Genomic DNA, 27,333 nt, shown 5'->3' on the forward strand with positions numbered 1-27,333 from the left:
CGTCATGACAATGTTGGATTTCCATGTAGTTAAGATTGATCAGATAAATTGCAGCTCTATGCAAGACATGGCCCAGGTCAGTGTTTTGAACAAAATATACAAATGGAATGACACAATGATCTTGATTTTTTATATTGCCATTTAGCAATTGATTACGAACTTTTCTGTTAGCCCTGGGGCCCGTCTTACAAAGAGTTGCAATTAATCGCAACTATGGAAATCCGACAAAGTCAACATATAAAATGCATGTTTGTTCAAAAAAAATTCTAAATATGTATATCCATAAATTCAATGATTTCTTGACAATTTGGTACGATCTCCTTTGTTTACAAAGGACATTTTGCAAATTTCCTGTAGAAAATAAAAATTATGACACTGATGGATTTCCATAGAGTTACGATTGATTGGATCAATCGTAACTCTTTGTAAGACGTGGCCTTGGTCATGTCAATGAATTTAGGATTACACTAAAATTTAGGAGCAGCTCTGTGAAACACGTCCCTCTTTCTGTAAGTCAATTATTAAGAATTTTGATCCATTCTCTTCTCTATGCTTCAGAGTTAAAAGGCGATATTTCTTTGAATAAATGGGGTAGCTTTCAATAGGAAAAGGCTATGAATTGTAATGCTGTTATTTAGAGGTATGATCATAATTTGGCAGTGATACATAAGACAAACTCAATGAACTGAGAACACAAAACCAGACTAAAATATATGTTTATAAATTGCTTTATTCATACAGATTTAGATATTAGTTGTTTCAAAAGGTATATCATCATTCTAGTAATTCTTTAATGCCTTGGTAGTTAGAATTCTTATATATACATTAACATATTCACATAAACATTTAAATAGTGTACATCACCACATGAGCAAATAAAATATTTTGGATCATAATATAAATCTGATCTAATACAGCTTTGGTCATCAATGCCACTATGATTTCATGTTATGAATACAGTGAAACCTGAATATAAAGAGCACACATGGAAGATAAGAAAAGCAGTCTTTATAAGATGGTCTTTAAAGACAGATTCCTATGATACATGTGGTAAGGCGAATCAAACTATGGCATGGTTTTTATAGGCAAACTCCTTTAAACTTACCAGTACATTATTTTACAACTCAACATTCAATTTTATCAATATTACAACATTATTATTCTAAATACCCCACTCTAAAATTTACATACCAGGAAAGTAGTTAAGACCGGCCTTGGTCTCAGCCTGAGTTACATGTACAATGTCTATGGAAGAAGGTTTTCTCCAGCAGACTCGAGACTATCGGCCTCTACTAAATTAATCCCTTGTTAGACAGGTAAATTGAAATTTGTCAAATTCATCTGTGTGGCAGATTTCATTCATTAGTGTCAGTATTCTCCTTTCAAACATTCTATTGGCAAAATTAAAATACAATATATCTACTCTGTAACTGTAAATAATTGAAAGAAAACAAACATATGATGTTAATTAAATTAAATCTATAATGCATATCATTTGAGGTTGATATACAGCATACCATCTATAATGTACCTGTGCAACTATATCAATGAACAGCAAAAAAAATTATAATAATACCCTATTCAAATGTGCTTGCAAACCTCTCTTGTGCAAATTATTTTTCAAATACTACTTGAAAACACATCAGATACTACAAATTTAATTAGGATTGGATTGAAGGCAGAGTTATCCAACATATTATAGCAATGAATGTTTTAAACTGATTTCAGTCACTATGGGCAAGCAATGCTATTTCAATGACTTTGATACACATAAAACACCTTTGAGAACAATTTCATTTCAATGTGTATATTAGTTTTGATAATGTATGATGCTATTCACACTTAAAACAATACAAATCTTTCACAATAAAGGTATTTCACGTTCATATTTTTTTAATAACTTGATTCATTGGAATATTTTTTTTTAAAGTTTGTAGTAATACTGGGCAAGCAACTCTGTTGGATGATTTACTATCAGATTGTTCAGGGGCCCGTCTTACAAAGAGTTACGATTGATCCAATCAATTGTAACTCTACGGAAATCCATCAGTGTCATAATTTTTTCTGCAGGAAATTTGCCCAATGCCCTTTGTAAACAAAGAGAAGCACATTAAATTTTCAAGAAAATAATGAATGCATGAATATACATCATAGTTAGAAATATTTTGAACAAACATGCATTATAGACGTTGCTGGCCATCCATAGTTACGATTGATCGGATTAATTGCAACTCTTCGTAAGATGGGGTCCAGATTTATGATTTCTTTAAAAAAATTTGCTTAAATAGAATACGCCTCTCCAGTGCCAACAATGAGTAATACATTTCAGTATGTTGGTGGAGGAGATACGACAATCTATACTTAGATCTACATAATTTTACTTTAAGTTGCGTAAATTGCCAACCCAGGTATTTTTACCTCTGTGTTACTGTAAACCTTTTTTTTAAGCCTTTGGCAGGCTCAGCCAAAAGCAGAAAGACAACAAATGCATCAATCTCAACTTAATCAAACTTTTGAAACAGAAATTTCAATTTAACCCCTCACAGAAGTAGACATGTGTCACAGCACACAAATTCATGTTATATCACTTTCAGATATGCTTAAAAAGAGGATAGGCAGTGCAATTAACTTGAATCCAAGATAGCGCAAGGTGCAAAGCACTTTATAGCCAGGATAGTACACAGTGAAACACATTGTACAAACTTCTAATACTGACACGCTGTGACTCTAGGCCTACTGATTAAAATACTATCAAATGGAGATCAGAGAGATCAGTAAACACATTGAACTCTTCTTTCCAGATGATTGAATGATGGGTAGAATAAATATCACACGATTCACTTTGTCCAATTTTTTGTCATAGCACTTGTATGTACATGAAGAATAACATATAATTCATAATGATTACGTCATATAATGATGTGAATTTAGAAAAATATACTTTATCAGAATACTTGCTCCTTCACCAATTCATCATCATCAAATTCATTCAAGAGCCATACATATTTGGTGTTGATTGGAGGGGGGGGGGGACAGACAATTATACCCCTTCAAAAATTTGTTAAAACCTTATAAAGAAAAGAAGTTTCACCCTCGGTGCAGTGATTTTCGGTTTTGCACTGAATGTTATTTACATGCCTTTCTTAGTCTGAACCCCCCCCCAAAAAAAAAAAAAAAAAAAATACTAATAATGATAATAAAAAATGAAAATATATCAATAATAAAATACATAAATAAATGAATCAATCAATAAACAAGTGGAATGCCTCTGGCCGTCTCACCTGCATCACGCGATTCAATATAGCAGCAGTGCTGATTTTGAAAACTACTATAACTCGCACAAGATGTTCAGTGATACTTGGTTACTCTTATTTCCACGTTTTATGAACTAGACCAATACACTTATAGAGATATGATGGCAATTCAACAAATACCCCCAACGTGGCCAAAGTTCTTTGACCTTACATGACCTTTGACCTTGATCATGTGACCTGAAACTCGCACAGGATGTTCAGTGATACTTGATTACTATTATGTCCAAGTTTTATGAACTAGACCAACACACTTTCAAATTTATGGCTGTAATTCAACAAATACCCCAATTTGGGCAAAGTTCATTGACCCTAAATGACCTTTGACCTTGATCATGTGACCTGAAACTTGCACAGGATGTTCAGTAATACTTGATTACTATTATGTCCAAGTTTCATGAATCAGATCCATAAACTTTCAAAGTTATGATGGTAATTCAACAGATACCCCCAATTCGGCCAAAGTTCATTGACCCTAAATGACCTTTGACCTTGGTCATGTGACGTGAAACTCATGCAGGATGTTCAGTGATACTTGATTAACCTTATGTATAAGTTTCATGAACTAGGTCCATATATTTTCTAAGTTATGATGACATTTCAAAAACTTAACCTTAGGTTAAGATTTTGATGTTGATTCCCCCAACATGGTCTAAGTTCATTGACCCTAAATGACCTTTGACCTTGGTCATGTGACATGAAACTCAGGCAGGATGTTCAGTATTACTTGATTAACCTTATGGCCAAGTTTCATGAACTAGGTCCATATACTTTCTAAGTTATGCTGTCATTTCAAAAACTTAACCTAAGGTTAAGATTTGGTGTTGACGCCGCCGCCGCCGCCGTCGCCGCCGCCGTCGGAAAAGCGGCGCCTATAGTCTCACTCTGCTATGCAGGTGAGACAATAAAAAATAAAAATAAAGAAATTGAATTCATTCCTAACCTCACCCACATTCACAACTACCACAATCCTCAAACCAAAATCCCACAATCCTTTACCCAAATAATATGCTATTGACATATTAAGCCCTGATGAATCCTTGCAAGAACAAATTCTGAAATCTGAATCACTTATAATCTTCCTCAACCTAACCACTCTTTATTTAAGTCCATTCTTGTCCAGCTTTTCTCCAATGAATTTGAATTTCTTTAGAGCCATTTCAATATCTTTCTCTGTGACATGGTGATTCATGGCAGCTCGCAATGAGTTAGCAGTCTCTGGAAACAGCTTTACCTGGGAACATGAATCAAAGATAGTCAAAACTATTTTAATACCTTAAATAAATTAATATTACAGGTAAATGTTTATGAACCATTGATAACACATATTAATGGAAACTGCTTCAAGCAATTAAGATGAGTTTGTTCTGGTTTATTTCATAAGATACAATTCTAAAATTAATAAGACTAAGAGAATAGTGTGTGTGTAATTGTGTTTTTTCAGACGTGTATGAATCAGATATCTAGAACTAACCTTTACCAACACCATCTCAAAGATACAAATCAGGGTTCAAATCTGGAATCTGAAACCCATGTAGCCTGAATCACAGGCAATCTGGAATCTGAAACCCATGTAGCCTGACTCACAGGCAATCTGGAATCTGAAACCCATATAGCCTGACTCACAGGCAATCTGGAATCTGAAACCCATGTAGCCTGACTCACAGGCAATCTGGAATCTGAAACCCATGTAGCCTGACTCACAGGCAATCTGGAATCTGAAACCCATGTAGCCTGACTCACAGGCAATCTGGAATCTGAAACCCATGTAGCCTGACTCACAGGCAATCTGGAATCTGAAACCCATATAGCCTGACTCACAGGCAATCTGGAATCTGAAACCCATATAGCCTGACTCACAGGCAATCTGGAATCTGAAACCCATGTAGCCTGACTCACAGGCAATCTGGAATCTGAAACCCATATAGCCTGACTCACAGGCAATCTGGAATCTGAAACCCATATAGCCTGACTCACAGGCAATCTGGAATCTGAAACCCATGTAGCCTGACTCACAGGCAATCTGGAATCTGAAACCCATATAGCCTGACTCACAGGCAATCTGGAATCTGAAACCCATGTAGCCTGACTCACAGGCAATCTGGAATCTGAAACCCATATAGCCTGACTCACAGGCAATCTGGAATCTGAAACCCATGTAGCCTGACTCACAGGCAATCTGGAATCTAAAACCCATGTAGCCTGACTCACAGGCAATCTGGAATCTGAAACCCATGTAGCCTGACTCACAGGCAATCTGGAATCTGAAACCCATATAGCCTGACTCACAGGCAATCTGGAATCTGAAACCCATGTAGCCTGACTCACAGGCAATCTGGAATCTGAAACCCATGTAGCCTGACTCACAGGCAATCTGGAATCTAAAACCCATGTAGCCTGACTCACAGGCAATCTGGAATGTGACACCCATATAGCCTGAAACCCAACATCAGCCAATTGGTATTGTACAACGCCTACTTAGCTTGTTGTACGCGAGCAAATGGGAGGCGGAATGTCAAACATTTGTACCGTTGCACAAAAGACGTACCATCCAGAATGTACCGTTGCACGGCTTTAGGAGGTGACGTCACAATACAATTTAATTCACTGCGCTCAGTGAAAATGAAGGTGCAATGCGCGTATAAGCCTGCTGGCTAAATGTGCAATGCTGCCAAAGGTCATACATGATGTGCGCTTGTGGGATTTTGCTTTCCACTTTCAGTATTTTTGCTCCCTTTTCATAGATTACTATAGGGATAAACTCTTGTTTTTTCATATTTTCGCTAAATTCCGAGGCGTTGTACAACACAAATAGCGAATATTCTTCGCGCAATTGTGCAAGATTTGGCATTTGGTGAAAGAAATAAAACGCTCTATTCATCTTGGCTAACGCCTCGTTGAATAGAGAATCTTTCTTTCACCTCATGCAAAATCTCGCACCATCGCACTCATGCCTATTTGCTATTTGTATAATCTATGGTTTATGGACAACTTTGACATTAAGGAATATCATCGGGCACAGGTACAGCCGAGACAATATTTTGGAGAGGCCGACTGTTGTGCAATAACAAAAAGTCGGCCCCTGAAATGGTATTGTGTTCAACTTGGCTAGATCCGCCACTGAATATCATTGTCATACCTGAATACTCTGACCAAGGGTAGCAATTTCATCATCAGCTACGTTTCCTAGGAGCTGAGCGGCTTGCATGGATGGAATGTCTTCTCGTATTAGAACATGTACCATATTTGTCTGTGTGTTCTCTGGGATGGATGTGAAGACTGGGTTACCCATCTCTTTTAGACCTGATTCAAAATGCACAAATTAAAGAAAATGGATATTGTGACTAGGTTAGAACATTAATTAATCAATAAATAAATTACTTTTTTAAAAGAAGAGAAAAGTGCATTCACCCAACCATGGTTGTAAATAAAGTTAGATAAAGACTTGTGGAGTGTTGCAAGAAACTTGCAATCGATTGCAAATCAAGTTTTTGTCTCCAAATCAATAATAAGTCTGGTAATTAATTGCAAATTTTTAATTGATCACTGGTCTGCTTCGGTTTTCAAGTATAAAGTCATTTGCTTGATTTGATACTGATCTATCACTTGTAAATTTGCGATTGATTGCAAATATTTTCTTGCAACACCCCCTTAGGGGTGACAATAGTGACTGACAACCCCCCCCCCCCCCTGACTCTGAGAAACACACTTAAAAATAATACATATTTTATGACAACTTTCTTTAAATTTCTGGCTAAACACTAATTTCATGACATAAACATCTTAAAGCAGGCAGAGAGCATGCATGGTAATAAAAAGTAACCACTTTGAAATAATCTTTCTTATTTCATGTGACATATGCACAAAAAATTTCTCAATGCAAACTGGCCTATGTTGGCAACATACATGTGTAAACTTACCTTTGGATAGCTTTTGAGCATTTTTATGGTCGACATGGAGTCTTGCATATCCTTGATCTATGCCCACCAGAGCGGCAGCGGCAAGCACACCACACTGTCGCATACCTCCCCCTAAAGCTTTCCTGTGCCTCAAAGCTCTGGTGAAAGAAATTAATACCTATGTGTTACCAACCTGAGGTTATGCTGAAGATAATGAGGAATGGTTACACTGAATAACTGCAATGCAGCAACTAAGTTGCAAACAAACAGAAAATGGCCATGCCTTTGCAAGATTCATAAAGTTATGGGCCGATATATCCAAATTGAAATCCTGCTCAGAAATCTTCTTTTCATTGTCCTATGTGGTTGATGAAAGGTTTGAAATTAAATATTATTTGAAGGTTTAAGCTGAGGAAAGGGAGGTCATTAAGTGGTTAATATTCATTTTTTCTGTTGTGATACTTAGTTTCTTTACGGTACTGATCCACTGGTCCCCGCCAAAAATCACTGGCAAACATAGGTAAAAAAAAACTGTTATGACACGGCTGTAGTGAATTTGTAAATAGAGTACCGAAGTGATGAAGTCACAAAAAAACTTTTTTTTTGCATTTCAGAATTTCTGATACCACATTTTGTTAGAGCATGATGAAATACCTCCACTACCGAATTTTGGTGCGAATCGGTCCATGGGGGCCTGAGATTTGACCCCATGAATACATAATTAGCCCCATTGAAGTCAATGTATTATTGGCCTGGTTCTAAAAGTTAGGAACATTGACATGAGGTCATTATCTTAGGCCCCCATGGACCGATTCTCACCAAATTTTGGAAGTGGGGGTATTTCATCATGCTCTACCAAAATATGGTATAAAAAATCCTGAAATGCAAAATCGGAAAATTGATGACGTCAAACTTCGGTACTCTGTAGTAAGGCACCTTGTCAAAAGTCACAGCCATGTCTTCCTGCAGAAATCCTGCAAGTAGATTTTCATTACAAACCATCACAGTTGCCATAGACAAGACAATGGGGACTGCAGGAAAGCTCCAATGAAAAGATGCATTATATCATCCTAATAGTGATTTATCCTGCTGAACGACGCATCACAGAATTTGGACAAGATGCTTAAAGGTCAAGTCCACCCCAGGAAAATGCTGACTTGAATGAATAGAGAAAAATCAAACTAGCATAGTGCTGAAAATTTCATCAAAATCGGATGTAAAATAATAAAGTTATGACATTTTAAAGTTTTGCTTATTTTTCACAAAACAGTGATATGCACAACTAGGTGACTCATACCCCTTTCATATTGCGCTTTTCCCCGGCAAAGTTCACCAGCGAAGGGGAAAGTGTCCAGTATGAAAGGTACACCGGAGAACTTTACCGGCAAAATTCTCAACCAACCTCTAGAGGTGGAGAACTTCGCCAGTGAAACAGCCAGTATGAAAGCAAACCGGAGAACTTCTCCTCCTTAATGACGTCAGATGTAATTTTTTCCTCCCCGAAATCCCCTGAACTGAGATTATGCGCGCTAGCTAGCTATTATTTCCGCGGCTAAATGTAGAAGGCCACGCTTTATGAGCTATTCGATCATTCCATAGTTAAATACCCTCGAAAATACAGTTTTTTTTTTCTACTAATGATATTTATTTTAAAAGCGTTAGTTTACATGCTAAAAATGTGCTGAAAATATCAAAATACTTTGATTCGTCTTTTGTTTTGCTTCTAATATTTCTAGAATATATATATATTTTATTTAACCTTTTTGTAATCGGTAAGAAGCAATGTTTACAATTTTCTTTTCGTTCGTTCTAATTCTGCAATCTGCATGGAAGTGCCGAGTAAGCTGAGCAGCAACTGCTGCTGAGAAGTGTTTACCAGCCGTCATCTCCAAAACTTCACTGAGAAAATTAATTAGGTATCTGCAATTAATAAGGAAAGAGTACGATTAAAATTAAAATTTTAAAAAAAACGTGCGCTTTCATTGACACCGGGTTTGCACTTATTCCCCCCGAGCAAATCACCCGTTGACTTTCGCCGGGGAAGAGATGTCAGTGCGAAAGGGTACATTTTTTTCTTCGCCTGGAAAGTGAGGAATGCGTGCCGGAGAAGTTCGCCGGGGAAAAATGAAGAGGCCAGTCTGAAAGGGGTATCAGTCGATGATGTCCATCACTCACTATTTCTTTTGTTTTTTATTGTTTGAATTATACAATATTTCATTTTTCATAGATTTGACAATAAAGACCAACTTGACTGATCCATATAGTATTAAACAATGCTTATTCCACATGTTCAGGAAGGAATTAATTGTTGTATCACTTGACAATGAGGAGAAAATAAGAATATTTCATATAATAAAATACAAAAGAAATAGTGAGTGGATGACATCATAGTCTCCTCATTTGCATACCAGCCAGGATGTGCATATAACTGTTTTGTGAAATTAAGCGAAACTTTAATATGTCATAACTTTCTTATTTTACATATGATTTTTGATGAAATTTTCAGTGTTATGCTTGTTGGATTTTTCTCTTTTTATCTCTTTATCTCTCTTTTAAGCATCCTATCCAGGCTGGAAAGTTAGTTGCTTATTTTCATCTGCATTCATAAATGATACAATATTTATTTTTTTCATAATATGATATCCGTCATTAGAGCCATCCATGTTGTTAATACTAGTATGTAATCATTAGATTAGATTTTTGTAAGAACATACAATGAGACCTTTCCCTTTGAGGTATTTCCCTTTCAGAGGCTTGGAATTTTTTTTTAAATGCACCAAACTTTTTACCATAATTAAAAGTAACATGAATATGGAAATAAATGAAAAAGAATATACAAAAGCGGTATGACCTTGTGCAAAAAAATATTGGATGTACCGGTAATTTGTGCTATGAGAATAGAAAAAATATTAGTAGGACCAAGAAAATTACCAACATTAATTAGTGGATAGGCTATAAATATTGAGCTTTGCAATATTGCTTGGAATTTTGCATTCTGCAGACTATAAAAAGCAAGCTAAAAATTTTTTTTCTTTCTTCCATTTCCCCTCATTTTATTTATTTATTATTTTTTTGGTGTGTGTGGGGGGGGGGGGGGGATGCACAACTATGTTTCACCAGCAAAGCAGCCATCTTACACAATAAAAGAAAGATTAGATAATCTCAGCGCTCTTAGTACTGACTTATGTTAGTAATACCCGTTAAGGATGCCTTCTAATGTTGGTCCACTGAGGTATAATATTTTGATATTTTATAACCATAATATCATAATACAATCTTATTATTTACTGGAGATGGGGACAATTTTATGATAGAGTAAATAAAGTAAAAATGATGTCTTCCCATGATAAAAGACAGAAGGTGGAGTCATTTTTATTCTCACATTTATGGTAACTATGCCATTGAATGTTAACTATCATGGAATCCTTAATTTTCATTGGCTGTTGGGATTGATTAACATAAAAGTTACTAAAGGTGCACACATGGTAATACATACAGCATTTTAATCAATAAAAGAGCAAGGTAGATTGAATGCTTGAGGCCGCACCGGAAATCGAACCCCAGATTTCCATGGTGTAATCAGGCACCATAGACCACTCGGCCAAGGCACCTGGTCTATAACATAGTAAGGTATCTTAACTATCTTAAATGCAACTGTGACATGATGAAATTGTTATAATCTGATGATAGTTTGTACTAAATTAAGAACGACTTCCCAAAACAAAGTACAAATTCACATTGATAATCAAGCACAATGGGTAAATAAATGAGCATAATATAATTTGTAAACAAATTTTAGGCATGACTCCCATGTATTGAAGATCGTATGCTCGATCTGTAATGAATATCATAAGTCAGAAAAAAAAATGGAACCAGTGGGATTCGAACCTGCCATCTACTGCTTGTCTGGCAGCGACTCAACCACCAGGATATTCTGGTTCACGGCTTAGTTTTGATGAACTGGAATTCAAATACCCTCAATCCTTTTCTTTCTGCCTCATTAATATGCAAATGCAGTCCGCAGTGGACAATAGATAGCAAATTTTGTTAATAGGAGGAAATTATAATTTGTAAACAAATAACATAATATACTTATTGTCTTAGACTTGATGAATTATCATCACACTTTTGATAATTAAATCATTAATTATATGAGACATATTACAATGTTTTTTTTAATTTGCCCTTCAAACCAAACACAAGTGTTAAATTACAAGAACACAGTACAAAGACAATATATACGGTTCCACAATGTTCTCACTTGGGCCCATTTTGCTTTAGGCTACACTTAAAACTTACCAACTTACACTTAACATTTCTCTTTAAATTGTTCACTGGTGATTCAAATATTTTTCAAACTTTTGATAAAAGACAGAGAAATACATGTAAGATCATTATCAAACTGATAAACTTGAAGAAAATCACATTTGTAATTTTGTATAGTGATAATGAAACAATAGCAATCATTTGCAATACATTACATATGTTTTTTCAATCACACTTATTGAAATGAATAGGAAAAGTGCAGCATCTTAACACTGATCAGGCACCTTAAAAGCACTACCTGAAATATTTGCAAATTAAAAATTTTAACACATTAATTAGTACATGATTCATCAAAATTAAAAAAGATAATGCCTTGTTTCATAAAATGCATAGATCATAGATTTAAGAATTTGTTATGTGCATGTTTTGAATCTTCCCTTGTCTTAACCATTTAATGTCAGATCATTATGCCTCTGCCATCACCACAATTTTCTACTTAAATTCTGAAAATTGTGGTATTTAACCATAACAATGGAAACAAAACAAATCGAGCCATTTCAAAACCTTTTCATAGAAAATACACTCATGAAATCATACACGCAATATGATATGATTCCTTTATGTACAAGCCTCTTACCTCCAAGGATTTGCATACTCTGGACTATCAGTTTTATTGCTTGTTTTTTTTTTTTTTTTTTTTTTTTTAGATATGAAGGTGATAGAATTCATAACATCATCTTGTATTCAGTCATTGATGATATGCTTAATGAAACAGTGTTCTACCCCTCTGGGTTAATTATAAGTGGGAAAGATACTCACCTTGCGATTAAGTCATTAGATCCTATAAGGGCAGACCCCACTGGACAGCCAAGTCCCTAATAAATATAGAGAGTGGGTATGTTTTTAACGAGAATACAAATACAGACAATAACAATTTCATTTGTCCTCCTTCCCTTCTTTTCTACATGTATTTTCTATTAAACAATGCCAGTTATCGTCATTCTTTTCTACAGCTAACAAATTTATTATTCATTGTGTTGAGAGGAGTAAATACAAGGGTTACTTTTTCTACTACAATTTTGGATCCTAGTTCACATCTGTTGCATTAAGCTCTTTCAAAGCATGTTCAAGAGGAAAATTAAATTATGATGTAAATTCGAGGATGAAAGCTAATTTAGAGTTCAAGAAATTCTGTGTAGTTTAACGTTAAACAGATACCAATAAGTACCAATAGGTTGACGATTAATTTTATAATTCAGCATCTCAAATCATTTCAACATCACAAAGATTATGATTATAGTATAAGGGGGGGGGGGGCTGTCTGCGCATCTGTAATCTATCCTAAGATTACACATTCATTTCTACAATATTATACATAACTTTCAGACAATTTTGTTTGTTATATTCTGAAAAGTATCCCCAAAACCTCATAAAAAATTGACCAAAATATATATCTTGCAAAAGAAAAAAAAGCCTGTCATTTCTAAACTGGAGTTTTCCACACTATTCAAGGGTTTAAATGAGAAAGGCTGAATTATGAGGTCTTCGCATAAAATGCCTGAAATTTTCCAGTTTTGTTGTTTAATATAGCAAGCCTGCTATGATTAGATTCATGAAGATAAGGGGCACTGCATATAGGTCACCACACCATACTTGCACAAAGAAAGAGTTGGTATTGTTACCTTTGAGAAGCAGAGACTGATAGAGTCAACATACTGGGTGATGACATCAGGGGTAACATCCATAGCAACGGCTGCGTTAAGAAGACGAGCACCGTCTAAATGAACCTTTAGATTATGCTTATCTGCTATAGCTCTCACCTAGATTGAATCAACCAAATAATGATGGCATTTATACATGCAACAAATAAAGTCTATCCAAAGCTGAATTAGATTGATGAAATGAATTTACATGAGCTACTAAGAAGTTTTAGGTATTTACACTAGGAGGTTTTCAACAGATCTTCAACCCTTAAATACAAACCCTCTTTTATCAATATTTTGTGACTCTATTCTCTCTGTCTCTTTCCGATTGTCATATTGGTTACATTTGATTGATTTTTACTAGTCAGTAACTGATTTAGCCCTGAATAGACGAAGTACTTTGGATGAAAATACCAATATTTCAGCTGTTGATCACTACATCACAACAAAAATCAGCATGCACTTCAACCACAACATATTCTACAAAATTTTAGAATTGATTGCTCAAAATGACTGGTTATTCAAAAATACAGCAATCACTATTTTATGCACAAAATTATAATTTCGCTGTAAATCTTGAAATAAAGCTCCTCAACTGCATACGTGATACATGTATATCACTGCTCGACATACAATTTAGGGGAAAATCAAGGTTAAAAACTAATCTGCATTTTTTGTGAGGAAATGGATAGAACTTTGAGTTGATGATCAGAATACCTTCTTTAAGAACTCCAGAGGGAGCACTCTGCCTCCTGTTGCATTATGGGTGTTTTCGATGCAGATGAGTTTGGTGGTGGCCATGTGAACATCACTAGGTCGTATCTTGGACTCTAGTTCCTCCAAGTCTAGAGTTCCATCTGGTAAGGTCTTGACTGTGTGTGGGCACACACCAGCAAACTGACATTATACAGAAAATTTATGACATTTTCAAGCTTCAAGTCTGGTTATTTTCAATTCAACTCTACTTAATTTGACAACATATTAGAGAAATCATTACACAGTATAAAGAACCAAATCACTAATAGAAGAGGCAAATATCACATTTTCCATAATCTGGTCTGTAAAATTGCTAAATAGGAGAGGTCAAATAATGCTGATTGCTGACTCAAATGTATGCTTCAATGAACGTTATTAACACTGCATCATTGTCAAAATAAAGTGTAATGCCTCAAAGGACTGTTTTAAATATTTTCACTATCACTATCATTCATCTTCATCATCATCATCACCATCATTAATCCTTATCATCATCACTATCATCATCATCATAATCATCATCATCACCATCATCGTAATCATCATCATTATCATCACCACACTCCATAATCATCATCACCATCATCATCAACATCATCATCATCATCGTCGTCACCAACACTATCAATGTCATCATCATCATCAGAATCATAATCATCAATATCATCATCATCTTCATCAAAACATTATCAGTATTATCAGCAGAGGCAACAGCGGCAGCAGCAGCATCATTACTACTACTACTACCACTACTGCTTCTAATATAATTATTGTTCATTATTATAATCATCAGCAGAAATAGCATGATGATCAATATAATCATTTACATCAGTATTATAAATGTCATAATCACTATTCTCATCATTATCAGCATTACTTTTGACATAGGGAGTAGTGACAATGAGCTCTATTTTCTTACCTGGGCCATACCACCCTGTTCCCATGTAAAGATGTGACACTTGTCTCCTAGCAATATCTCCTCACCTCGACCAGTACAATGACCCATCACTGTAAAAATAAAGAAATAAATCATTATTAATATTCTAAACATTTTTGTAAGAATCGTTTAACTTCTATCCAGAAATCTACCTTTTAAAAGTAAGATTATACATAAGCCACAGAGAGAAAAGTCAAAATGTATATCAAAGGACAAGTCCACCACAACAAACTAAATAAAAAGTGAAAAATCCAACAGGCATAACACTGAAAATTTCTTAAAAATCGGATGTAAAATAAGAGAGTTTTATGACATTTTTAAGTTTCGCTTAATTTCACAAAACAGTTATATTCACATCCTGGTTGGTATGCAAATGAGGGGACTGATGACATCACTCACTCACTATTTCTTTTGTATTTCATATGAAATACACCCATTTTCTCTTGGTTGTCCTGTGAACAAAGTTTTATTCCTCCCTGAACATGTGGTATTACCATTGTTTTAACATTATATGGTTCAGACAAGTTGGTTCTTATTGTCAAATCTGTAAAAATTGAAATATTGTATAATTCAAACAATAAAAAAACCAAAAGAAATTGTGAATGAGGGACATCATCGAATCTTTCATTTGCATGTCACTGAGTTGTGCATATAACTGTTTGGTGAAAAATAAGCGAAACTTTAAAATGTCATGACTTACTTATTTCACATCCGATTTTGATGAAATTTTCAGCATAATGCTTGTTTGATTTTTCTCTATTGATTAAAATCAAAATTTTTCTGTTGTGGATTTGACCTTTAAATTTTTTTCTACAATCTTTCATTTCTCCAAATTTAGACATTTTCGACATTGATTCAAATCGCATTTGTCATATATGTGATACATATAATTTGATTCTTTTCTCTAATTTATATAGAATAATTTCATCTCTAAAGCTGCAAATAAAAATTAACTTATACAAGAAATTACTTTACCTGCAATCAAATTGGACATTGTCCCTGTTGGAACAAAGAGGGCAGCATCCTTCTTCATCATTTTGGCCACTTTGTTTTGTAGCTCTAGAATATATAAGTAAGAGTGCAACAGCTTTCGGATGAATTATATAAAAAAAGAATCCTGATATTTCCTGAAAGTCTTATTGATCACTATATAAGAGACTACATAATATATCCTAATGTAAACACTCAAAAGTATTGTTGCATATTTCTACCATTAAAGTAAAATAGACCAAAGGGACAAATATCTACATAACAATTATATATGTTGAGTAGACAAATGGCAAGTATTTGCTCATAGGTGTAAGGGAGAATATCTGATAATCATAAAATGTATGGAGAAGTGTAAAAAAAGGTTGTTCTTATGAATGTATGTTCAAATATCATCATCTGCAGTTCACCTACAGTTCTCTCATTTTGTAATATTGGTATGACAGAAACTATCAGAATTCCCTTTCTCCAGCTATCCATTCTTTAATAAAAATAAATGTAAGACCGAAGTTACATACAAATTCATGTTTTTTCACTGCTTGGTTCAATAGAAAAATCACCAACATCAGGGGAAAAGAAAGTAGAATTTTAGGCAAGTAGCAAATGAAATGTTATATCATCTCCTCAGAAATCATTTTTCCCCCACCCTGTAAGTTAAATTTCCTTTATCATCAGCCATTCTTAATTTGATAAAAGCTGCTATCAGAACATATAGGGCTCACAAAGGTTACATGTATCACATGAACTGTAAGGTAGAAAGTCCGCAGAATATGACATGCTGGTATTTGACAAGCTTTTTTAAATGATACTGTACAGCTAAGGCTAACAAAGCAATCTGAATGTGCAGCCTACTCATGCCTTGTGTACTGAACAGCTCTCTCCTGAACAGCAAGTTTTGTATGTGCTAGTCTTTGCATGGAGGCACACATGTTGATCAAAGTCCCAATCAGGGTCTGTGCCTGCAGACTAGTCTGCTCCAGCCTTCTCAGATACTTACCATTGACAGTAGGATCCTCACCAAAGACATCATCACCTACCACAGCCTCACTCATGGCCTTACGCATGGCATCGGTTGGCTTGGTAATGGTGTCGCTACGGAAGTCAACGACATAGCCCTGATCCTGTGTGTTAATTGGGATTTAAGAAAAAAAATATCCAGACAAGTGTTTCAATTCCCTAAAAGAAGTTGCTTGATCTGATATTGTGGACCAATCCTTATAAATATATTTCAAACGCTTCTCAGAAGTAAAAAAAAAATTGCACTCGAAGTACTAATATTATTAGTCACATGAATCAATCTGCCATACTCATGCACAATGAGTTTTGTAAAGAAGTGTTGGAAATCAGAGAGTTCTAGTTTGTTTTACTTTTGACCCCCCCCCCCCCATTATTTTGATATACATTTTAAAATCTATTAAAAACGATTTTATAAATCAGTCGATCAATAGTATTTATGAATTTTTTTCACTTCTAATCAGGAATAAAAAAATAAAAAAATAAAAATTCAAAAGAACACAGATTGCGATATTGCCACCCCCCCCCCTTCCCAGTTGAGAAAAAAAAATCATACCAAATCATAAAATATATATTACAGATGTACGCCAACATGCACCTACATAGCCATCCACACATAAACAAACTCTCAATTTCTCTCACCATTTTCTTTATACAACTTAAACACAGTCTAAAATCATTCAACTGGAACGGAGATTCTGAAATTCATTCACGAAACAACATAAACAAGTTTTTCTAGTGCAAAACAAAAAAAGCTCAGTTCTAAGCATGCAGACAAGCAGGGAATGTTAGTGAGATGGCCAGAAAACACAGTCAGTCACAGTTACACACAATTCAAGCAAATAGATGCTTTTTACCATATACAGTCAGTCCGCAAGCCCTGAAAAAGTAGCTTCTTTTATCCAAGTGATATTCATGACTAGAGGGTTTTCGCATAGTTAATGAGCTTGGTGCGAACCAAAACACCTCTTTTTATTCGGCCATTGCTGCTCTAAATATTGACAAAATTTCATGTTTTTGGTATCTTTGTAAAGAAGAAGAATCATCCTTTCAGGTCATGTGTTTGGATTTTTAAAAGAATGTTGTAATATAGGAAACACTTTTGATCTAAAACATGAAACAAAATATTATTTTTCATGCAACAAAAGTTGTTGTTTTCACACTTAATTTCTGTTTGGGCACAAATGATTTTTAGATCATGATAAAGCTGAAGATCTAAGCTTTAATATGATATAATTTTTATAAGAAGATGTATTTTAGATGGGTCAGCAGCCAGCTTTTCATAGGCCAAGTACATTTTGCAGCTCAAAAACAAGAATACTGCGCTCTGATTGGTCATAGAGACCACACACCCACGCAAATTCCAATGTTCCCCACACTGGGCCTCTGCAAGGTCACACTCACCATGTGGTAATCTCTTCAAATTACCCGCGCCTGTTTGTTTTGAAAACAGTATTCAGCCAATCAGAACTCTGGATTTTATGTTACTCAGAAATTTCAGAAATCTTGTCTTGCATCTTGATGGAAAAAGCTGGCTGCTGACCCATCTAAAAGATGCCACATATCAAGAGTGACATTGTAAGAAAGCATAGAGTTTGAGCTTTCTGATGATATAAATAATGTTGGTGCCGAAAACACAAAATGTTGCACAATTTGCAAGTGAAAACAGAGGAAGAAAATTATGTTTGATGCATCTTTTCAGGTAAAAAATTCACTTATTTATCAAAATATTTCATTCAAAATAAAGAAATGACCAACATAAAAGAGTAACATTTACTCTTGCCCATGGTACAAAAATAATCAATATTACTCAAGGAGAAAGTGGTTACATTCTTTGAGAAAGAAAGTCTCACAATTCACGAGATTTTGCAGGGACATGAATTCAGCCACGAGAGGACTTGGATAAATCTTGCTCATTTGCTCATTAACACAGGGGCTTGCAGACTGACTGTATAGCCTTGACTTCATAGACAAAAGTCACATGTCACCAGGTGGCAATGTCTTAAATATCCTTTCGGGAAGTAAATATGGCCTTTAATTATTGATACATGTAGTTGACCTGACCATTAATCAGGCTGCCAATAGAATCATTTTGTCCAAAATAAACAGGATGGGGCCCGGGGGCGGTACTCAACCAAAAAAGTAGTAGGGATGTGCCGCGGGCGAGACAAAAAACGGGGGCTCTGGAGCGGGCTTGTTGTAAAAAGGAGGGTCCTTGGAATGGGCTTCGGAACTACAAATGTTTGTGAAAATGGGGGGCCTTGGAACGGGTCGCCTGCCTGCGTGTGTGTATGTTTCCAGGAACGGGCATATACGTGCATGCAGCTAGCCCGGCAGCGCGGCACGGGCGCCGGGTGTGCTTGCGCAGAGGCAATGGTCGAACAGCGCTCTAGCTCTGCGGCCCCTTTTCATCAAAATTGCAGCTCATTGTAGTGGATCAATGCGGCCGGAACGGCGTAACGAAAAATATGCAGAGCTTTGGAGTGGATTTCTTTCTTCTTTTTTCTCGATAAGAAAATGCTATGCTTTGGAGCGGCTTTCTAAGTTCTTTTTCTCAATAAGATAAAAATGCTATGCCTTGGAACGGACATTTGAGTGTAAAAATGGGGGTCCCCTCGGCGGCACATACCCACCACGCATTATATAACGAGTGCCCCCCCCCCCCCCCCCGGGGATGGGGATATCTAGTTGGTGGTTCAATATCATCTCAACAACACAAAAAGTCATTTTGGCAGTGTAAAAGTACTGTACCCCCCCCCTCTCGAAATTCTCTCAACTCTCAAGTTAGTAATAGTAGGTACTTTAGTACAGATTTCTTCAGGGAAAATTCCAATTCCACAGCATTCGTAGGAATGTCGCTACTGGATCATGTATTTCCATTGGAAACCTGTTTAGGCCTCCATCATTTCACCCAAAACAAGTATAAACCATCTGAATGGTCTAAAAGCTAATCTGATTCCAAGAACAAGGTAGAAATGGTGACTTCTGACTTGACAGTTATTTACCAAACACAGATTAAATTTGCAAATAAATGACCAAAACGAAGAGGAAAAGATTAGGTACTCCCCCATTTCCTTCCCAACCACCCATCCATCCCCTAAAATCCTACAGGAACAAAATACCTTGTATGCAATCCACCTGTTACAACATTGACAGATAAGAGCATAAGGTCATGATGTTAAATTTGTCAGAATAATTTTCCTTATCTGGAAACAAGAAACACTAAAGGGGAAGTTCACCCTGACAAAAAGTTTATTGTAAAATAGCAGAAAATAAAAAAATAAATATTGCCAATGTTTTGAGAAAAATCCATCAAAGAATTTTAAAAAAGTCATCAGAATTTTAATTATTTGATTTGTGATGTCATATGTGAGCAGCATTCCTAAATACAGAATGGTAAAATCAATGAAATGTCATTTTCTCAGAAAATAAAAAATGTTTTTTACTGTACCCTTTGTATATCAATAGACAAATCATTTCACACCCGATCATGAATAGAAAACAAAAATAAGTCATCAGGAACCAATGAAAAAATGAAATTCATGCATTTCATATTACATAAAATATGGGGCAGCTGCTCGTTTATGTCACAAATCCAAAACTTAGAATTCTAGTAACTTTCTTAATCTTTAGCAGATTTTCCTCACACCTTCGCCAATATTTTTCATTATTTGTTTTGCTATTTTTACAACAAACTTTTCTCCAGGATGAACTTCCCCTTTAAAGTCTTTGAAAGGAATTGCAGAATATGAGATTTTATAGGTCTTATTGATTTTTTTTTCTAAACTTGTTCTTAACTATTGAGGCTACGTGAGGTTGTAGTCTAACCAATATATATCTATACTGGACTATATATACTTTTTCCCCATAATTTGCTTTAATATTACAAAAGCTTGACTTGTGATACTTGTAAAGCATCATAACCGACATAAGGTATCCTGCATGTTGTTTTTTTTGCGTACATGTATGTGTAAAATGATCATATACAGATATAGTGTTAGCCCAGGGGGGCAGTCAAATGTATTGCTGTACACAAGCGTGGCCAAATTACTTCCAAACACCCCCTAAACAAGTTTTCGTGGGCTTTATTTACACATTTTGGCCTCTAAACAAGTTGTCGCCAGAATATAACACTGGGGAAAAATCTTGGGGAAAAAAACATACCCTAAACACGTTTGGCTAATCTTAAAAAAAAAGAGCTTTGGAAAAAAAACATACCCTAAATACGTTTGACCCTGTGATTGACCATTGACCAGTCTTTAAAAACTACCCCTTTTTTTGAAAATCTGTGTTTTTGATACCCTTATACGAGTGCATCCACGTCCAAAACTGAAAAACACCCCCTTAAACGCGTTTTTTTTTGGTCACGCATGTGTACAGCAATTTTTTTGACTGGCCCCCCCCCCCCCCACCCAATGGACTTCTCACCTATGCTATGCAAAAGGAAAACTACCTTATTGGCTTTGGCAGGAGCCTACTGATCACAAACAAATTGTGAACATGAATGCTCTTCTGCATGAACAGCATCACAAAACATATAGCCTATGATTCAGGTTTGTGTTTCTGAGGTCAAAATTGCCAGAGCACATCCTGACAGTTCAAACAAGACAATTTATAATTGCTGATTTGATCAAGGAGTTACTCCTAGATTTGATTTATGAATTGGCCAGACATGCTACATTGACCCCAAATGACTTTCTGGATCTGTCCTGGTACACAGAGCCATTCCTGAGAGAGGTTAATCTACCCACAGGGCAAATAAAACAAACTTGATGTTGCTTGTAGTGCAATGAATAGAGATAGGCAGTATGGGTACATGTATATGCGGTCATAAGACACCATTTTTTATGTCTTTATGCCATTCCAAAGCATAAAATTTTAACATTTTTTTAATATGATCAGCCTGTACTCCCCCACCCCTCCTAAGGTACAAAGTTGAATTTTTACTGTATAAAGTTGAAATCTTGTTCTCTTGTTTCATAGCTCATTCTGTAAGGCCCCAAAATATTAATTTAAGATCCAACTCCTATTAAATGGTGCTATTGTGGATTTGCACAAACTTTTGCTCCCTTTTCAATGCATTGTTGGCAATATCGCTACTGTTATGCTTATGGCAGGGCAGAAGAATTTTATACATATATTTTCCCCTCCATGATTGACCCCTTTAATGTAAAAATGGTGACATCAAATCTGGCTGGATTTCAGCCAGTTTTTCAATTGAGATTTAAGGCACAGTCACATCGCTCCGTCCAAGCCTTGTGGGTGAGCTGCGGGCAATCGCCCGCAACAAAGTTTACATTGGAGAAACCGGCCGAGACTTCGACACCAGACTCAAGGAACACAAGAACCACCACCGACGCAGCGACTGGGACCGATCTGCCATCGTCAAACACGCACAACAGGAAAATCACCGCATAGACTGGGACAAGAGCCACCTAATCACCCCAGAAGGGTCAGGGAAGCCATTGAGATACATCAACACAACACCGTGCCTCAAGACCCTGGCCTCCACATCAACAGCATCTGGCACCCAATCCTACGTCACCACCCAACTTCCAACTAATCCACAACCGACCCGCCGTCCACCGTCACACCACCAAGCCCTCCTACCCAACACAGCAGTCTGATTGCATCACCAACTCAACCAGCGACTTCACCGACGCACACACCACCGCCACCGACACCTCGCTACAACCTCCGCCGAAGACCCAACACCTCATCCGTGCACCAGGCCACCCACTCACTCCCTCCGAAGCCTACCCGACGAGTCCGCCGACCAACACGCACAGAACGCCACCACTGACATACCTACCACGACGCCGACACACACACGCCGCCGGAACTCACCCCGCCGTCTACACACCGCGTCCGCATACCAACGCCAACTCGTTTCCCGCCAAAACCGCCGACCCACACACAGAGCGCCACCTACGACGTCAGCCCGCCGTGACCGCCGGCCCAGCGCATTCCCCCACGTCCGCACGCACGCCACAAGTACCGCCGCACGCCGAGCAAACACTCACTCCTGAAGACGGACAGTCAACCTGTCCGAAACGTCGAGTCTCTCTACTACTCATCATCTCTACTCGCCGACTCAAGCCAGCATCTCCTCATCAGGTCTACTACTCAAGCTGTTCTCAACTCATCAAACTTTCCTGGTTTACAGTCCTTTTCAGGACTACTTTCAAGAAAGAATACTCTACTCTCAAATCTCCACTTTCTCGCCTATCCATTTCTTCTCTTCTTCTATCCACTGTTTCTATAACACTCCACATGGTGTACCGTAAACCACATCAGCGATTGTACATGCCACCATGCAAACCTTCAAACAACATCCAAAGTTTTGAGTATATTCATAATTTTTCTGCGTGCAAATTAGACTTGCATGCGCTTCTGTGGGCGATTGCGTGTGAGATACATGCGAGATACTGTCAATGCGAGGGACCTGCGGCTGCAAGTGACCTGTGGGTAGAAAAAAATAGTCACCCCCAAGTTACATGCAAGGCTTGCATGGAACGATGTGACAGGGTCTTTAGCTCCGAAATCAATCGAAATCCCCTAAAAGTGATTAAAAATCTCTTGATAAACTGAAAGATTTTGAAAGCATCACACTGCAAATTTCATCAAAACCGAATGTCAAATAAGAAAGTTATGACATAATTTATAAATTTTGCATTTTTTTCACAAATGATATGCAAATAAGCAAGTCATTGATATTTCTTTGTATCATATGAAAGATATTTTTTTGCAAATCTGACAATGAGGAAGCTGTTTATTGAATCATGATAGCTTGCAACAATGAAAATGCCACATGTTCATAAAAATATTGAACCTTGTTTTCTATTAATGAGGGAGAAAAATGCACATTATATTTCATATAATAAAAAATATAGTGAGTTGATGATGTAATTGGTTCCCTAATTTTGATACTAACCAGGCTGTGCATAACTATTTTGTAAAAAGTTAAGAGTAAAATAATAAGGTCAGAAACTAAGTTAAAAGATATGAAGGCATGAAATCCACCTCCCCATTCGATTTTCAGACATTCACACTTGTGATTGATTAATCAATCCTTTCAATCAATGAAAATCTTTGTTTCAATTATCCCACTGACTACCTAATTCTTCAATTCCCATATAGGTCTATGCTTTGTACAGCTGCTGACCAGGGGCCTGTATCATAAAGAGTTGTAACTTTGCCATTATGGCAACTACCATGGAAACAGGACTCAGCAGCCAATCACAATCAAGGTTGCCATGGTAGTTGCCATAATGGCAAAGTTACAACAGTTGTAATTCTTTATGAAACAGGCCCCAGTTCCATGTAGAACTAGAAACAGGTTGATTACTAGCTAATATATTTACTGTAGAATTTATTTTGGATAATTTTCCAATCCCACATTGATAATATTTACATTCAATTATCAATCAATCCATCCATTCAATTCATCCACCTATCAATCTATCTCTCAACCAATCCAGCAATCTAGTATTTATCATTCAATTTATTTATTTATCAATCAATCCACCATTCAATGTATCAATCAATCAATCAATCAATCATTCCGTCCATCCATCCTTCTATCCACCCACCCACCCATCCATCCATCCATCCATCCATTAATCCATCCATCACACACAAATCCTTCAATCCAACAATCTATTATTCTGTCTATCTATTCTTCAACCAATCAATCACTCCATTAACCAATTAACTCATCGAACCAGCATCATTATACTAACCATCTTTTGCTTCTTCGTTGCCTGTGAATACATGCTGAGCAGAGCAGAGTTTCTCAGCGATAGAAGACTTGAAATGGATAAAGTTTATGATGGTTTTTGGATGGATGATTGCAAAGCTTTGTAAGACAAAGGAACACTTGTCATGCAACAGAGGAATGAAAACAAAAACTTTTGATGGTGGGAAGATCCAGCAAGCTTCTTTTCTTTTCTATGCAACAAAGTCTTTATGAAGAAACTATTCAAGAGAACAATATTCTTTGCTTTAAAGAAGGGTCACAGACAGGTAAAAATACTGTAGTTCATGCAGGGATACCACACATTTCATGCAGAGTTGATATTAGTCTGTGTAAAAATGAGAACAAAGATATTTAGCAATGATCATAATAACACACAGCATTCACTTGTACTCACAAAACATCAAACATATAGATGGACACAAGCAATTTTCTTTATTTTCAATTTAGATATTTCAACAACACAAAAATTCTTTTCTTGATTTTTGGCCACCAGCGGCCTGTTTCTTGAAACCATCATAAGTCTACCTTCTTGACTAAATTTGATGTTTTCATGCAAAAAGGACTAAATCTAGTTTTTGCACATTCTTCATAAATCAATACTTTCTTATTTCATCCAAATCTATGTTTCTATTCAGAAAGTTCTTGTATTATGTTTAAGAGTCATCGATATAGGTAACAAAATGATAGTTAAAGGAGAATGAAACTCTTGGAGCAAGTTAGCTTTTGTGAAAGCAGAAAAATCATAGAATAAGATCAAAAAAAGTTTGAGTAAAATAGGACTAGCAATAGAAGAGTTATGAGCATTTGAATGTTGAGATCACTAATGCTATGGTGATCCTCCCATTGGCAATGCGACCAAGATCTATGTTGTCACAGATGAACAACTCTCCCCATTTGGACACTGAAAATATACCCCAAAACATCTCTTTTTGCTCATTCTAATCATATGACAAACGATTCATCAATGATATAATGTTGTGAAACCTCTGTACTCGTCCTCTCATAAAATGAACACCTCACCTTGTGATAGACTCTATAAAAGTGAGAATATAAGTGAAATAAGTACTAAAGTAATGAGGGGGTTGTACGTGTGTGACATCACAGATCTTGGTCGCATTGCCAATGGGAGGATCTACATGGCATTAGTGATCTCAATATTCAAATGCTCATAACTTTCTTATTATTCATTCAATCTTCCTCAAACTTTCAACAATATGTTTCTTTGAATTTTCTCTTTGATATGGATTCAGCTGGTTTCAAGGGTTTCATTCTCCTTTAAAGATATCCTGCATATATTTTTTTTTTCATTTCATGTGATTTTATACATTTTTGAGGATTTAGTCCCTTTTGCATGAAAAGTCATGAAGGGTAATAGCTCTACATAAGGTTTAACATGATAATAATAGTAGGCCTCTTTTTATTCCTTATACTCTTTCTATTGTAACTTTAAATGTTGAGATGAGTAAGTATCTTTGCCTGATGTAGCAGCAACTTTAAATTAGTTTTCATGCAAAAAGGGACTTAATCCATGAAAATAATAAATTTAAAGAAATTATATAAAATACAAGACATCTGAATCTGTAGGATTTTTTTAATTGTAATTCTTGTTACCTATATATTGAGGACTCTTAAACATAATACAAGAACTTTCTGAATGGAAACACAGATTTGGGTGAAATGAAAAACGTTGATTTATGAAGAATGAGCAAAGGTGGATTTAGTCCCTTTTGTATTTAACTCTTCAAATAACAAATAGATCTAGTCCATGTCTCATTTTTTTCCTTTTTCTTTCTGTATATCACCAGGAGCTGGACATAGAGGAACAGAAGATCCTGCATCCAGGACTGAAGCTTACGTAGATCCAAGTATGTTTTTAAGTTGAATAATACCCCCCCAAAAAAGAATAATAATAATGATAATAAAATAAATCAATTAATTAAAAAAATCAATAAAGAAAAAATAATAATAATAAAAATTAATTAATAGCCTAAATATGCCAGGAGGCTCCGAGACGTGCTTAATCTCCACAGGGCCAGGGACAGCATGCCATTGCACTACAAGCACCATCATTTTTCCCAGGTTCAAAGTTCCTCAAAATCACACATTTTTCTTCTAGGTTTTGAGCCCAAACTTATGTAAATGGGTTACAATATCATTTTAACCCTTTGGGCCAAAAATTGTCTTTAAAAAAAATTAAATTAGATCTACATGTCAAATAAATGAAAATATTAAAAGTAGAGGAGAGTTTATTCACAGATATATTATTGTCGCCATCTTGCCGTCTTTGTTATCATAGCCTAGCTACAAGATACAGGGCGACAACATCATGAGCAGAGCTAGATAAAAAAATACTTGCATCAGCCAATAAATATCATGAATCTTACATGTATCTCAATAAATCCTGCTTCAACTAGTCTAGCGTGCAGGATATTTTACTAGCATTGAGGTGAGATTCATGATTTATTAGACAGGAATAACCGTCGTTTCTGGGGATTTATTTAACAATTTCTGACAATTTACAATCATCCCCATTCACGAAAGGTAGTGCGTTAGTACGAGCCCTCATGTTTAATCACGTTGCCCAATTCGGGCCTATAGTATTTTGTCAAGATTTTAATATTTTTTAGGTCTAAATGACATTATATTATCTTGAACGATGGCCCACTATTTCATTAGACTCTATTCTTTCTTTTGATACTGC

General features: G+C 36.0%; 1 protein-coding gene across 1 annotated transcript; it reads right to left on the minus strand.

The window, feature by feature from the left end:
• Window positions 1-712: 712 nt before the first annotated feature.
• Window positions 713-24,859, minus strand: LOC129269460 (uncharacterized). The gene is made up of 12 exons (XM_064105793.1): window positions 24,616-24,859; window positions 16,857-16,980; window positions 15,848-15,931; window positions 14,855-14,943; window positions 13,897-14,076; window positions 13,159-13,296; window positions 12,296-12,351; window positions 7,232-7,368; window positions 6,451-6,614; window positions 4,196-4,545; window positions 3,135-3,268; window positions 713-3,092 (listed from the first exon to the last, which is right to left on the minus strand). Exons 1-10 carry the CDS (start codon window positions 24,646-24,648, stop codon window positions 4,411-4,413), a joined length of 1,140 nt encoding a protein of 379 aa, XP_063961863.1. The 5' UTR covers window positions 24,649-24,859; the 3' UTR covers window positions 713-3,092; window positions 3,135-3,268; window positions 4,196-4,410.
• Between the last annotated feature and the right edge of the window lie 2,474 nt (window positions 24,860-27,333).

Source organism: Lytechinus pictus, chromosome 10, assembly GCF_037042905.1.
Source record: "Lytechinus pictus isolate F3 Inbred chromosome 10, Lp3.0, whole genome shotgun sequence".
In the NCBI taxonomy this organism is placed as follows: Eukaryota; Metazoa; Echinodermata; class Echinoidea; order Temnopleuroida; family Toxopneustidae; genus Lytechinus; species Lytechinus pictus.

Bases quoted from the DNA above. Each gene is read 5' to 3' on its own strand.
- LOC129269460 (XM_064105793.1), bottom strand. From the start codon at position 24,648: ATGTATTCACAGGCAACGAAGAAGCAAAAGATG. The intron at 7,369-12,295 runs GTGAGTATCTTT...TTCTTTCACCAG, and splicing joins TCTAATGACTTAATCGCAAG to AGCTTTGAGGCACAGGAAAG. The intron at 6,615-7,231 runs GTAAGTTTACAC...ATTTTGAATCAG, and splicing joins TGCTCAAAAGCTATCCAAAG to GTCTAAAAGAGATGGGTAAC.